Source organism: Citrus clementina, unplaced genomic scaffold (assembly GCF_000493195.1).
Source record: "Citrus clementina cultivar Clemenules unplaced genomic scaffold, Citrus_clementina_v1.0 scaffold_2, whole genome shotgun sequence".
Classification (NCBI taxonomy): domain Eukaryota; kingdom Viridiplantae; phylum Streptophyta; class Magnoliopsida; order Sapindales; family Rutaceae; genus Citrus; species Citrus x clementina.
The window spans coordinates 36,004,852-36,019,891 of record NW_006262688.1 but is presented as its reverse complement, the minus strand read 5'-3'; the positions used below and the strand labels follow the sequence as shown (position 1 = coordinate 36,019,891).

At 35.8% G+C, this 15,040-nt stretch overlaps 3 protein-coding genes across 5 annotated transcripts; 2 read left to right on the top strand and 1 right to left on the bottom strand.

The window, feature by feature from the left end:
- Positions 1-549: 549 nt before the first annotated feature.
- Positions 550-5,075, bottom strand: LOC18050626 (transcriptional adapter ADA2b). Of its 2 annotated transcripts, none has more exons than XM_024192035.1 (13): positions 4,730-5,075; positions 4,516-4,608; positions 3,852-3,904; positions 3,298-3,476; positions 3,054-3,119; positions 2,792-2,917; positions 2,630-2,705; positions 2,255-2,318; positions 2,089-2,138; positions 1,695-1,917; positions 1,333-1,543; positions 952-1,218; positions 550-868 (listed from the first exon to the last, which is right to left on the bottom strand). In XM_024192035.1, the coding sequence occupies exons 2-13, from the start codon at positions 4,566-4,568 to the stop codon at positions 677-679; spliced, it is 1,560 nt and encodes a 519-aa protein (XP_024047803.1). In that variant the 5' UTR covers positions 4,569-4,608; positions 4,730-5,075; the 3' UTR covers positions 550-676. The 2 variants fall into 2 exon arrangements, with proteins under 2 accessions (XP_024047803.1, XP_024047804.1); XM_024192036.1 differs by having other exon boundaries at positions 4,823-5,075.
- A 4,567-nt stretch (positions 5,076-9,642) lies between these two features.
- Positions 9,643-11,641, top strand: LOC18050625 (cytochrome P450 71D8). Its single transcript, XM_006449842.2, has 2 exons — positions 9,643-10,602; positions 10,907-11,641. The coding sequence occupies exons 1-2, from the start codon at positions 9,682-9,684 to the stop codon at positions 11,522-11,524; spliced, it is 1,539 nt and encodes a 512-aa protein (XP_006449905.1). The 5' UTR covers positions 9,643-9,681; the 3' UTR covers positions 11,525-11,641.
- Positions 11,642-12,680: 1,039 nt separating this feature from the next.
- LOC18050624 lies at positions 12,681-15,002 on the top strand. 2 transcript variants are annotated; one of them, XM_024191895.1, is made up of 5 exons: positions 12,681-13,421; positions 13,558-13,770; positions 13,892-13,993; positions 14,102-14,209; positions 14,365-15,002. In XM_024191895.1, exons 1-5 carry the CDS (start codon positions 12,885-12,887, stop codon positions 14,599-14,601), a joined length of 1,197 nt encoding a protein of 398 aa, XP_024047663.1. In that variant the 5' UTR covers positions 12,681-12,884; the 3' UTR covers positions 14,602-15,002. The 2 variants fall into 2 exon arrangements, with proteins under 2 accessions (XP_024047663.1, XP_024047662.1); XM_024191894.1 differs by having other exon boundaries at positions 13,886-13,993.
- The last annotated feature ends 38 nt before the right edge of the window (positions 15,003-15,040 follow it).

Here is a 15,040-nt window from a genome sequence, read left to right as displayed (position 1 = left end):
TTCGATTGTTTGCCTTTTTTTTTAAAAGAAAAAAAATTATATTTTGACAAGGCAGTGGCATCACTGATTATTATTTTGCATAAACCTGATCACTTGCACCCCTTTATGACCTTTGTGCATACCTGCATGATTTATTATGATTCTACTTAATCATTTTAATGTTCATTACAAGTCATCGTGGATTGAGATTTGAGAATACATCCTTGGTCTTTTTGTTTTTTTTCCCTTTCTTTTAATACGTTCAATACTTTTAAAAATTTAAATTTGTAGGAGTTTTTTTTTCAGATAATTTCCCTTTGGTGAAAGGAAACGAAAAAAAGGGAAATTTTAAAAATTAAAATTTACAGGATTTTTTTTTATTTCCCTTTAGTAAGGTCAAACGAAATTCGATAAAATTGAACACAGTGATGTGATATCAAGTAGGATTAAGATATTAAGCTAGTATGCTTGGAAATATTAAATGTTAACGATTAAGGAATTCAAAGGACATGTATGTATTCTAACTGTTATTGGACAGAGTTGTCTCATGATTCATGTAACAGTGATTAAGTAAACGTAGGCAAGTATATAGAATTGTAAAGAAATTTTGTTTTCCATTTTCGAAGTGACGACGATGAATACAAGAGGAATAATTTATTTACAATTTGGAACAAGCAATAGAATATAAATAGGGTTGTCATGGGGGAGCAAGCCCCTTTTTGACAAGCATATCATAAACCCTATCAATTTTGCTTGGTTCAATCTTGAACAAGTGATGAGCATCAGCTTTATTATTGACATTGCCGCTGAAGATCTCCCTGGACATGACCTCTTGCATCCTAAGATATAGAGGTGGAGCTAACCTGATCTCACAGCATAGGCGCTTCTCCTGCCAAAATGACAATGCTAGCTAGCTTACAAGTGTTCATTTTACGGCGGACAAAGAAAGAAAACGATGGATTAGAAACTTACGGCTTCAGACAGTAATTGTGTTTCATTGAATCCCATTATATACAAATCATTTACATGGCTTGAAGAAGCCTGTCCTGAAGGTCTTGAATTTGAATCTTTGCCAAGAGACTCTGAAGCCATGAACACATTTGCACCACCCTGACTGCTTGCGCCAGCATGGCCACCTTCTTTTGCTCTGCGAGAAGCTTCTTCAGCTTCCCTTCCCCTTTTCAGTTCAAGGTATCTATCTGCCTCAGCAGATGTACGGCACCCAGCAGCTCGGGCTTCCTGTATAATTAATTGGAATTTCAGTTTTCTTCAACTGGAACATTTGTGTATAATAATATTTTGGGTAGTTGGATATATCCAATGAAGGAAACATGTGCGAAGCACGAATTATACCTTAAGGTCTTGAATTCTTTTCAGAGTTCGGTGCTCTGAAATAACAGTCTGAAGCAAATCCTCATGGTCTTCCTTTGAATGAAAACGCATGAAGACATCATAACGCCGACAATGCTCCCTCTCTTCAGGGGACAAATCCTTCTCAAAAGGATTTGGGTATAACAAATTTCTTTCTAGTATGAAATCCTTTCTACGCTTCCTCTCATCAAGCCTGTTTCAACCATAAACCATGCACAGAGAGATCATTCTGTCACCAATGTTATATCTACCCAAAATTTCACAATATGAGTAGGAATTTAAGAATAATGAAACAATCAAAGTGCAAAGTGCAATCATGTAAGAAAGAAGTATGTATTGCATACCTCTTTGAATATATACGTAGCACGCGCAGCTTAATGTCTCGCTCTTCCTCAGAGTCAGCATCTTTGAATTCCATCTCAGCGAGTAATTGCTCTGCATCATTGTCATACTCAGGATCAAATTCTTGTCTTTTGCTGTTATAACCACTCAATTCAACTAAGGATGGACCATCATTCCCTGAAGTGACTGGTTTCTTCCCCTTGGAACTTCTCTCTGTTTGAGGATCTGCTACAAAATAAAAGACAACACAAATAGGTACTCCAATTATTGCAGCCAGTTAGATTAAGGCTCCCAGCCAATAATAAACACCATGCATACAGAAAATCTAATTGTACTCATAAAATTATTTGAATAAGACATTTAGTACCAGCCAATCAAGAAAATACTAGTGCTTACCTGCATTTAGACCACGGCCAGAGGGTCCAACTTTATGCATTTCTTCAATTCTTTAAAAAAAAAAAAAGGAAAATTGGAATAAGAATTATTTTTAACCTGAATGCATAAGAAAGCATCAAAATGAACTAAGACAACACATGCATATAGGTGAGAATGATAGCCCTACTTGACTCTTGAAGGAGAAAATGGAGATTCTTCCTTCACAGTTGCTTCCCCAGGCTTGCTAGGTCCTGCAACAGCCACTTGCAATTGATGAAATGAGGTTCTATCAATAATAGACACTAGGCATATAAATAGGAAGAGTAATCATGCAAAATGACCAAAAGTCATCTGTGCACTGACAGTAGGTTTTCATCCTAATCAATTCTCATTCTTTCAGAACTGGATACAGTACTAGCTTCTGTAAGATGGTAACCTCTCTGCTGCATGCCGTGCAGAATAGAGACAATATATCAAGCAAGCAAGCAAGCAACGAAAGTGAAAAGGAAAAAAGGAAAAGAAATATAACTCCAAGGAGAAGGATGAAAATAATGTAGAAAACCTTTCTTATCATCAATGTGACCTTTAGCCATAGCAAGGAGCTCCTTTCTGTTTTTGCCGACAACATGAGACATGTCCTGGGCAGGAAAAAGCGTTGACAACTTAATTATTTATCAAAAATCAACTACTAAAAAGAGGATTGGCTTTGCTGAAAATGTTGTACCGGGAGAGGAAAGAATGGGGAGTTCATGTACACATTTGTATAATGTTCAATACAAAGTTCCTTGGTCTTTGTCCCAACATGTTCTGCAATTTCTGCCCAGTTCCCCAAGCCATACATTTCGATTCCCTAAAGATTACAAAAAATTTCAACAATAGAGAAGTCAAATACAAGCTGCATGTTACTCTACAAACCAGATATTGTATCAGCAGATTTAGAATAGTACTACCTTCAAGACATTAAAAGGCAAAAGGCCAAAAAATACCTCTAGAAGCAAAATTTCGTCATCTGCATTCCAATCAGGGCATATAAGTGGGAAAGATAGATTGTCCTGTTGAAAAGAGGTATAAAAATGCATAAGCTCAAAACAAGACTATATTCACTATCAGCAATATGCAACTGAATAAACAAAACTGTAGCAAGGGATAGATAGACTAGAGGAAAAGAAAAAGCATGAAATTTTTGAAATAATAGAGAAGAAAATCAAGCAAAATGTTATTCTTACTCACCATAACCCTGTAAGGGTGATTGCTCTTATGAGGATGCACCTCAACGCCAACAGAGAAGCACTCTATACATAGGTCAAAATCAGGACAAACTGCACACTTAATACGGATCTTCCCTGTAATGTCTTTGTTGCAATAATTGCAGTGGTATAAAGCCCTTTTCCCTTCACCTGCTCCTTGACCTGGCTTCAACATTATTGGATGGGAAAATGTCATAAAATTTTAAATGAATAAATAAAAAGAAAATTATCCCTGTCACATTTACATATAGAAAGGATGAAAGCACTTAAGCAACCACAGGTACAACATATTCAACCGACTTCAATCAATAATATGGATAAGTATTGGAGTTTAGCGGGTGATGATTCTCATCCCCATCCAAACCGTTTAAGAAAGAACTACAGGTATAACAATTATCTCATAGAATGCGTGAGCGTTGCCACTTTGAGATAACTCACGAACATTGCCACTTAAAGAGATAACTCCAACTCAATTCAGTGATCCCAGCCAGGAGATTTCATTTCGCAATGAAATGATAGTAGTAATTGGTAAAGTACCTGGAGCTGCAGTATCTGAATTGTCACTGGAGACATTCTTCTTTCTCCTTGACCTGCATGAACAAAATGAGCATCAGATAAAAGCTTCATAATCATGCCACAGATAACTTATAAGAAATGATTCTGGAGTGTGGTTCTGGAGGAATATTACTATGCTGGAGACAAGAAGTTATAACGGTAGAACAAAATCAATGAAGCATAATTGTGAAAGTTGGAATAATTTTTTTTTTTCTTTAAAAATAACCCAAACTATTTATCTATTAAATAAAAATGCATAAGAAGCACATTGTCATTATACTTCATGGTTCCAGTAACAGTAGAAACAAGAACAGTAAAAATAAAGAAAAAAATAATAATAACAATTAATCCCATAAATTTCAGATGCACAACATAAAAGCTAGTCAGTCACGAAAAGCAGAATTTTCAAAATTATTGAAAACCAAAAAAACAAAAAAACAAAACAAAAATTAAGTTCTACAGTCACAATATAGACTTGAGTAGAAGCACTTCTACTTCAAAGCATTCAGGATTATATATAAATTAATAATCAGCTAAGGAAAAGGCAACAGTTCCAAACACAGAGAACCAACACCAAATGAAGAGGAAAACAAAACGAAGACTGTAACATTAAGGAAATCAATTTTGTGAAAAAAAGAGAGCGAACCTTTGAGTGGGGTCTTCATCATTAGCGTGAAAGTTCCCACGAGAACGACCCATATTTTTTCTCAAAGTTGAGTGAGCTTACGATTACGAGAGCCTGTTTAGAAGCAAATGTTAGAATTTCTTGAAATGCAACGACAAGAACAACCAACAGACTGACTGGCATTTATTTATTGACTCAGAAGAAACAAAAACAAAGATTTTGAGTAAAACAGAACCCTAAATTTATCAGATAAGTACGAAAAGTTTCTGGCTCCGAATATTGGGGATAATGGGGTTTCCTAATTTTGGATGAAAATTAATGGGCTTACTTCAAAATCCAAATTTCTGAGATTTTTCCAAGGGTTTGGGTTGCAACGACGGGAAGTAACAGGGGCTGTAAACTGTTATTTGTTAACTACTGAAGTGTCGTGTCATTGACAAATGCGCCAAATGGTAATAAAGCTGCAGGTCAACTGTGTTTGGATTCTCAGTTTAGTGTGACACATTGTAATTTGTATGTGTGTGTGTGTTTGTTCGGAAAGGAAATTAATGGTGCCCAGCCGAGAAGATTTTGCACTTTTTTTTTTAAATTTTTTTTCTGGGTCCAACTCAATGGAAACTGTGGAAATTAATAAAAGTAATTAGTAAATTCGTTTTTCTTTTTAAGCATAAAAAATTAATTAGAGAACAGTAACATATGGCTTCAGTCAGTGACTTGACTCGTTACAGTATGTGTTCAATTTATAAACCATTTAGAGAAAGGGAGTGTCATGACTTTGAAGGAAATTTCTGTAATTCTTTGTGCGGACGCCCGATACCAAAACAAAAATATAGAGGTGAACATATTTAAAAAAAAAAAAAAAAGAATATAAAGAAATTTGAATTTCTTCGCACTTCAAATTCATTTCAAGGATGAATCTGGGTTTGGGCTATGACCCAACAGAAAGCCTAAAAAAGAAGTTAAATAGGCCCAAAGAATACAACATTCATACGACTCGCAGCCACGTAGCCAGATGTGGGTGATAGTAGCAGTTTGATGTTTTGAACTTAACGTGATGGTATTGTCACTGGTGGTGGCGAAGCAAGAGAGAGAAAAATGTGAGATAAGAGTGATTCCTATGTGGTAACAGAACAAGTATATATCTATATGCATATATACACTGGTCTTTCATTATAATCTACAATTTCTTCCAAGAAAATGAGTTCAATATGAATAAAGTAAAATGTGTGTGTGTGTGTTTTTTTTTTTTTTGTGAACTAAATAAGATTTGGAAATTTGACAAATTGTACTAAATCAAAATACTAACAAATAGTACTTAGAAATGATGTAGATAATTGAACAAAATTATAGGGAGATCTTCAGCATAATTTTATAGTATTATTGTTGTTTTGAAATACGTTTTTATTATAAATTAAATAAATTATATCAATGGAAATTAAAATAAAAAATTCTAAGGACTAAAAATAAGAAAAAATACATGTTTCTGTGTGAATAAAAAAATAATAATAAGATATTTTTCTTATATTTTTTATTATTTTTCTTACAATAAATATGCACTTTATATTTTCAAGATAAATAATTAAGTAAATGACATATTTATTTCTCTTTTCCTTTAAATTTTTGATACTAAATAAATTTACGGATTTTTAAAGACTATAAGGAAAATAAGTGGTATACATTAATTTTAACAAGAAAAAAAATAACCATGTTCCAAAATCAATAACTGGTATTTTTTTAATCTCTGTCAGTTTTAGTATGTTTTTCGCCTTTAAAAACATAGGAAAAAGAAAAGAAATCATAGCAGCGGCGATATCATCAGTATCGGGCAGTAGATACTAGGTTTGATGCATTGAAGCCTAATTAATGCATTCATTAATCACAACATGATGCGAACGTGCAAAAAGGCCAGCGACTAGACTTGACTTCGTGACTTCCTAATTCTTCAGGGCTCAATCCACGTCACCACTCACAACTACTTGATTAATTATTAACTAATTGGCTAGTAACTCCAAAATTGTACCTCTCATCAATTTCTGTTGTAATTAATTTCATTCATTCAAACTCAACTATGGCAGCTTTAATTTTTTGCTTTCATTCTGTTCCTTGGAATCCAATTGTCCAACCAATGATTCATAAGCAGCTGCACTTCTATTTACACGTTAATTAATTTGTCAAATCTATGGTTGACAATTCGTGAAGAAGCTAGCTCTATATATATATTGAAGTTAAGCTACCCTCTAGCTAGTCTTTTCAGCGACGCATGATGCAACCTTTCCTGAGAATTTTCACTGAAGATCACGAAATAATCTGGGCGGTTATCCCAATTGAGTCAGGCTAGCAACTGTAGTATCGTGTCATAGTTGCATCAATCGTTGAATCTACTCAAATGAGTGGGATCCACTTAAATAAGTGGGAATCCAACGGTTGGGTGCAACTAAGTTTTATCCCAATTAGAGATGATCTAATAGCTGTCAAAAAGTGAAATAAACTGTTGAAGTTAAAACTATATATATATTGAAGTTAAGCTACCCTCTAGCTAGTCTTTTCAGCGACGCATGATGCAACCTTTCCTGAGAATTTTCACTGAAGATCACGAAATAATCTGGGCGGCAATTAGAGATGAACTAATAGCTGTCAAAAAGTGAAATAAACTGTTGGATTCATTTGTCTTTATTAACTTGTTCCCCTTTTGCGCATCTCTAATAACGAAAACAGAACAAGACGGCGTTAAAACAATTGCATAGAGATATTATCAAGCTGAATTATCATTCGAGAACAACAAAGTAGAAGAAATAAATATACATGAGAAATTTTGTTCTCATTACCATAAAAATTAAAAATTTCTCGGGGCCAGTGTGTAAATGCATTTCGCACGTACAATTAATCTTTGCCTACACCATCGTCTCCTACTTCTTAATTTGTTCGAGGCAACCATATATATAACGTTATTACTACGTGGATTTGTACGTATAAATAAAATGCGTACGATGCAAATATGCTTCGTAGTATAACCATAGCCAACAACTCCATAGATTGCCAAGTGACAAGTATTAATAATTAAAGATACTGAATAAACAACAGTACACTTAACATTAATCATAAATTTCCACTAAATTTATCGTAACATGCATATATAACAGCCCCCCTCATGCTAGGAAGGTATTACTATTACACCCTTCCAATCCTAATAATGTGTGAAACAGCCTCTGAAGCTTTTACGTACGTAACAGGTAAATTAAATGCACTACAATTTCATAAAGGTCCAAATAAAAGATATATAGGGCTATGAGAGAGGAAGCGGGAGCAAGGGGACCATTAATTGAATCGGCTACATGCATGGTCCATCATGGGGAAGAAGCAGAAGTGGGAACTGAAATCCAGAGGTCATAATCCTTTACTAGCTAGCGGCTTAATTAGGTTTTGCAAGCAACGTGCTTTTGTAGTTTACACATGTTAGGGACTGAGACATGTCATACATTTTCTGTATCAGATTTCCTAGTAGAAGATGTCTGATCAAGATAGCTGCACGTCGAAGATGCTACTGGTGTGTGAGTTGACTCTTATGACAAAAATAAAATTTGAGTATTTTATATGGTGTACCTCGACTGTCGTGCCACCTAGTGTTATTTTATTGGTGTTCCTTGCTGTCATGTCAGAGATATTTTTATCCTTTACACGTGTCACTACTTGGGTATTTCAAAATATGCTTGGAGAACAAGTTTGAGGCGTATTCACGTGTTAAGCGTAAAGGGGTGGTCCCGCGTACATCTGCTAAAGTTGTTGGGGATTCGCAGGTGTGGTAGGAGAGAAAATGTGATCACATCTGTCTTGGTAATAACTTTTTGGCTGTTCTGTAGGCATGACAGGTCGTTGTCTCCTCTTTTTCAACACAATATTTCCTCGTTAATTCTTTTATCCAATCGTTTTTTAGATTATATCTCTTTCATCCCTTGACACTTTTTAAAATATTTTTCTGACTTTTTTACCTTTGCTCGGCATACTCTGGGTACCTACAGAACATTTGGGGTACCCGGTGTAGGCCAACATTCTTATGATGACTTTAACTACAAAACTGCATATCGACGCGTAGCACATTTCTTTGGTCTTCTACCTTTCCCCCAAACAATAGATATATATATATATATATACAGACACACACACACACTAGGTACGTGCATTTGGAAGTGATGAAACTCGTTGAGGTTTGATGATCATGTGTTATCTACTCGATCGCAGGATTACGGCTTCGGTAAAGCCGTGAAGCTCTCAGTTGATGCGCCTTGAATTGTCGTTTAATTTTAAAAATTTCTCATCAAACAAATTAATTTCATCGATTATGGCGGGCATTATTCTATATTATCATTTAAAAGATGGTTGGGACATGGCAATCGCATCACCTAGTGAGCTTACTTTTAAGATATAGGAAATGTTCCTTTGCAACATTACACAAGCTGCCGCATTCGAGAATCTTCTTCTTCTTATTATTATTCTTTATTGTTAGTTTACATAATATATTCAGTGACTCGTGGATATTCCAGTCTCTACTCTTGATATCAGAGATTTGGATTCATGTTAATGTTATGGATTGATTGATACATTTGGAAACATGTAACTGGTAGTTATGTATATTTAAATAAAAATGAGTAATATTATAACTCTAAAATTTTATAAATTAACATAACATAATACGATTAGTTGAATTAAAATATAAAATAATATAAATAAATCATGTGAGGGGAGCAATATTTTCATTCAATTATTTTTTTTCCGGTATATTAACTATTTATGTTATACCGCAACCATTTGAACAAAACCATCATTTATACAAAGGAGTTTGTTGTTGTACGGTGACTCGATAAGAATATAGAGTTAATGTGTAAAATTATAGCCTTGAACCCTTACACCAGCTATTTTTATGTAAACCCATCAGGCATAATGTGATACATAACTTTTATTATTTTACACGCTGAAGATTATGAACAAAAAAGTACAAAACGCAAATTAAATTGCTTAGTTTATATCACAACAATTCTGACAAACTATAGGGCATACATACTTTATAGCACACCTCTTTTGACCTTTGTAAAACATTAAGAAAGTATAAGTACCCGCTTCTTGACTCAGAAGATTACTAAGCTATTTATTTATTATACTCCATCTCTCCTAAAGTTTATTTCTTCAATAGTGATGGAGCAACAATTTGATTACTTCAGTGTTACTAGTCTCCTTGTCTTTTTAACGTTCCTGTTAAGATTAGTGTGGGGATGGAAAAAATCGAGTGATAAAATCAAAATCAGATTGCCTCCGGGGCCTTCAAAGCTGCCAATTATTGGAAGCCTACATCACTTGATCGGGCTCAATGTTGATTTGCCCTACTATGCACTTACAGATTTGGCCAACAAATATGGACCTTTGATGCATCTGCAACTGGGAAAAATGTCCCTAGTCGTCGCGTCGTCAGCTAAAATGTTTAAAGAGCTGATGAAGGAGAATGATCTAGCCATTTCGCAAAGGCCAGTGCCATACGTTGCCAGAGTCCTGGAAGATGCTGGAAGAGACATTGCCTTTGTTCCCTATGGTGATTACTGGAGACAAATTCGGAAAATAAGCAGAATGGAGCTGTTCAGTGTCAAGAAAGTCCAGTCATTGCATTATATTCGTGAAGATCAATCCAGCAAGCTTGTTGAATCCATTAGGGGTCATGCAGGAACAGTAATGAATCTGAGCAAAGCAGTATCCGACTACACGAGTACTGTTGTTGCAAGAGCAGCTTTTGGTAGCGGATGTAAAGACCAAGATAAGTTTATAAGGCTATCCCTAGAAATGGTTGCGGCAGCAGGAGCTGTCAGTACTTTGCCAGATATGTTTCCTGCTCTAGGGTTTATTCCTATACTCAGCGGGAAGAAAGCCTTTTTGAAGAGCATTCAAACGGAAGCTGACAAAATCCTCGACGTCATTATTGATGAGCATATTCAGAAAACCAAGAGCAATGAATATGACGGAAAGGAATCAGACAAGGAAGACATAGTTGATGTTCTCCTAAGACTTGAGAAATCTGGCGAACTTGAAATTCCAATTACTACCCAAGACATCAAAGCTGTCATCTGGGTAAGATTATATGTCTGCCTTTGATTTTGTCGATTTTTTTGGGGGCATATTTGGATTGACCTGTGTGCAGCAGTTAGCTTCTAATTCACTGTTTGTTATTGATGGAATAAAATCAGTAACAGTCAAGTAATTAAAAATATTTTATTAAACAATTAGGTTGCTGTGCTTCCGAAATTAAGCGGAAGCAAAACAATCACCAGCTAGTACTTGTAGATTTTATATTCGTGTGTTGTCTTTCATTCCTTATCCTTTTTAAAAAAAATAAAACAATATATGTGCGATGCATGTTTGTTATCATCTGCAGAGTGTATTTGCTGGTGGGACGGACACTTCATCAACTACAACATTATGGACTATGTCGGAGTTGATGAGAAATCCTAAAGTGATGGAGAAGGTACAAGCTGAGATAAGAGAAAAGCTCAAGGGGAAGAAAGAAATCTATGAGTCAGATATTCAGGATTTACACTATATGAGGGCAGTCATCAAAGAAGCTCTAAGACTAAGGATTCCAGGTCCCTTATTGCTCCCAAGAGAAACCATGGAGCCAATTGAGGTTGATGGTTACGTAATTCCAGAAAGAACCAAAATACTTTTCAATGCTTGGGCAGTAACAAGAGATCCCCAACTTTGGGAGAATCCTGAGAGCTTTATTCCAGAAAGGTTCATAGAAAATCCCTTGGATTACAAGGGAACTAACTATGAATTCACACCATTTGGATCAGGAAGAAGGATTTGTCCAGGCATGAATTTTGGTATAGCCAATGTAGAGCTTCCATTGGCTAAACTACTCTACTTCTTTAATTGGCAGCTCCCTCCTGGGATGCAACCACATGAACTTGATATGACTGCAAAATTTGGTGTGGTTTGCGGTAGAAAGAATGACTTGTTTCTGATTCCTACTCCTTACAATAATATTTCGTGAGGGATGCAATGACTTTGTTGTAAGATAAATTGTGCGGCCACATGATACCAATTTATGATATAATGGGTGTAATAAATACAAAAGAAAATGGATCAATCAAAATCCTGTTTGTGAAAATGTACTGTTGAGTCCACTTAGAAGAAGAGAAGGAGAATTAAGGATTGCATGCATTCTTGTATTTTTTTTAATCTCTTTTTATATAATTTTTTTTTCACTTTTTTAAAGGGCAAACCCGATGAATTTGATCCGGAATAAAAATTAATTGGTTTTTAAATTTAAACATACTCAAGGTTTAAGGGTTAAATCATACTAAAGCAAATCCAATATTTATTTTTAATTTGATTTGATTTGATTCGATTTAACCTACTCTGAATACCCACCCTACTTTTCAAAATTTCAACCGCACTTATTTTTTTGGGTAAATATCTTTGTCGTCCTTCTTTGAGTCATTTCCTCAATTAGTTTTTGTTCTTTTGATGATGATGATTATTATTATTATTATTCTTAAGAAGATAGGGGATTGTGCAAAACCCAAATCATTTTTTTAGTCCTGATCTCTCCTAAAATTTGAACTCGGTGGCCTATCAGATAAAACCACTTGAAAACCACTCAGTCAAGCACTCTTAGGGGCATCCCCTTGCAATTGGATTTAACTTTTCAGGGGGTCAATAATATTTGTTCGATATAATTTCTAAAACTCAAACAAGTAAGACATGTAACAATTAAAAATAATAATAATGATGAGGCAGATATATAACAAGGACTTTTAGGTAATTTAAAAAATATAAAGACTAAACAAATAATTAACTCAAACAATAAGTACTATGAGAATTTACCCTAATGTTTACGGTATAAAATTATGAATCATCTTCACCTAACAAAAAATTAATAGGAAGGGTTGAAATCCAAAAACAATGCAATAGGATGAGGCTGACCAATCGTGTAATGGGATCCAATTATCCAAACCCATGCTTCAGTTGGGCCTATGCCGAAACAGGCCTGGGTCGAGCCGATGATCTGACCACGGGGTTGAATTCTTGAGTTGATAGTGAGAAGGACAATTTGTTAAAGAGTATTTTTTATTATTCAAAATAAAAAACAAAAAGGAGAGGGACAGTCGGAAAAAAAGAAAAAAAAAATGACAATGCCGCGGCCAAACCAAAATTTGAATTCAGAATTCGGACAGCGCCTCTGCGCTCGGAGGCCACGTCACATAAAACCAAAACCCCAAATTCAAAAATCACAGACAATACATCATCAGTCATCACAATCACAAAGACAAAACCTTCAATCAAATCTTCTTCTTCTTCTTGTTCAATTCTCTAGGCTAAAGTGAAGCAAGAAGAGGAACCCTGCAAAAATGGCAACAAGATACAATTCATACGATTCGCGCTCATCAACATCCTCGTACTTGTCAGATCCAGCTTCTTCCAGTTTCGAACTTAAGCCCCAGAATCAACCCACTTCATCTTCACGCGCAATCATCAAATCAAAACCCTCAACGGCAGCCACAAAGACTAATAAGAACAATAATACAAATTTGGCCAACATGGTGAAGAAGTTTATGGAGAAAAAATCATCATCATCGAGTCGGGCGGTGGGGCTGGTGATACCGTCGGACGTGATAGCGGAGGATCTGAAGAAAACGGCGAGAAAGGGGGGCAATTTTGGTGGGTTGCAGAGGAAGTTGTTTGGAGGTAAAATTGAGAACGAGAAGAAATCGGAAGTGAAAGCGTTGCCGTTGAGGGAAGTCAAGGGAGGCGGCGGTAATAATAATGTGAATGCGAGGACTTTGGCGATGGTGTTGAGAAGTGAAAGAGAGCTTTTGAATGCTAATAAGGAGCAAGGCATTGAGATTTCTCAGCTTAAAATGTTGCTTCAAGAAAAGAACAATGAAGTGAGTTATATATATAACATTAGTTGAGTCCCCCATCCTTAATTTTTCTTGATTTTGCTTGTTTAATTTCTAATCGCCAGTCTAGAGATGCAGCCAATCAAAATCATTTATATATATTTATATATGCGGCTTGCAGGTTGAGAAGCTGAAAAACTTGTGCTTAAAGCAGAGGGAAGAAATTAAGGCACTAAAGAGTGCAACATTGTTCCCAGATCATGCTACGGATTCTCACCTTCAAGGGCTTCTAGAAAAGCAGGGTTCTGAGCTGAAACAAGTCATTCCGTCTCTCCAAAGGCAGGTTACCTCTCTCACTGGGCACCTTCAGAGCCTTGCTCAAGATCTTGCTGAGGTATTCTACCTGTCGTCTATTCTGTTTCTATATACGATGAATGATAATTCATCTTTCATCTACTCTAAACTGAGCATCAGGAGACCTTTCAATTTTGCTGGCTGATTTGTTTAAGCTGCAGGTAAAAGCAGAAAAATATTCAGCCAGGACTGGTATGATCATGCGTCATGGAACCTGCCCTAGGACACCGTCTTATGATCACGAAGAGCCTGCTAATTCTTTGGTATTATTTTAAAATTCTTCCTTGGATCCATGTCATCCCGAAGCCAAGCCACCGATATTCTATCTTTGATGAGATTTTCAATTAATAGTTTGCTCAAAATTTATGCAGGAATTCAGCTCCGAAGATGTAACAACCCCTGGCAGTCCTGACGACTTGTTTCTCAAGGATTTGAATCCTTGTCTAACACCATTTAGTGTCAAAAAAAAGACCACCAAGGTAATTAAGCGGGCAATTCTTCTTTGCTATTTCTTTATTATCTATCAATGAGAGTGAGAGATTGAGATGGAGAGTGCCTACTATTTTCTTAGAGCATATCTGTTTCCCAGAATCACAATAATCAGTTAAGAGTGAATGGTATCTTGTGCTTGTAGGAATTCGAGGCATCGAGCTATGATTCTCCTGAACTTGATGATGAAAGCTTTTGCATGAACAGCGTGGAAACGGGCAGTGAGTTTGGATTCAGTTCTCATTCTCATAGCAGAAAACTTTACAAAAGTTCTGATTGTTACCAGAACTCCAACGCAGGCAGCAGAATTGCCCGACCAATTCGGAAGTCAGATGAAAGTAAACGCACATATGGGAAGCAAATGCTGCATAAAGTCCTTTAATTGGTCTGTCAGTCGTTTGGATTCTCAAGCATTTCTTTTACGCCCTGTTGTCTTTTGTCATCCTACTTATTTTACATCAATATCCAGAAGTCAAAATTCAGAGTCATGGCAATAGCTCCCCGCTGTAATGATGTTATATGGTGCTCTTCAACCATTCCACACAAATAAAGAGTTCAAACTCGATGATACAGATACATGTAAGTTGGATGCAGTGTATTATGGAATGTGCTCAATGGAGCCATTATTGCTGTCAATGAAAAGCGGAGTCTGACAATATTATTAGTAGCTTGCTTTCCATGTAGTTGATATGTGTTCCATACAGTTCAAACTGTCTTACGTACTTCATAATTGACAGTTCTTATTTTTTTGCTAATCTTGGCTTCAATGGTATCAAATTAATCTTTATGGTCTTTAACTCATTAAAAAAAAAGGAAGCAGC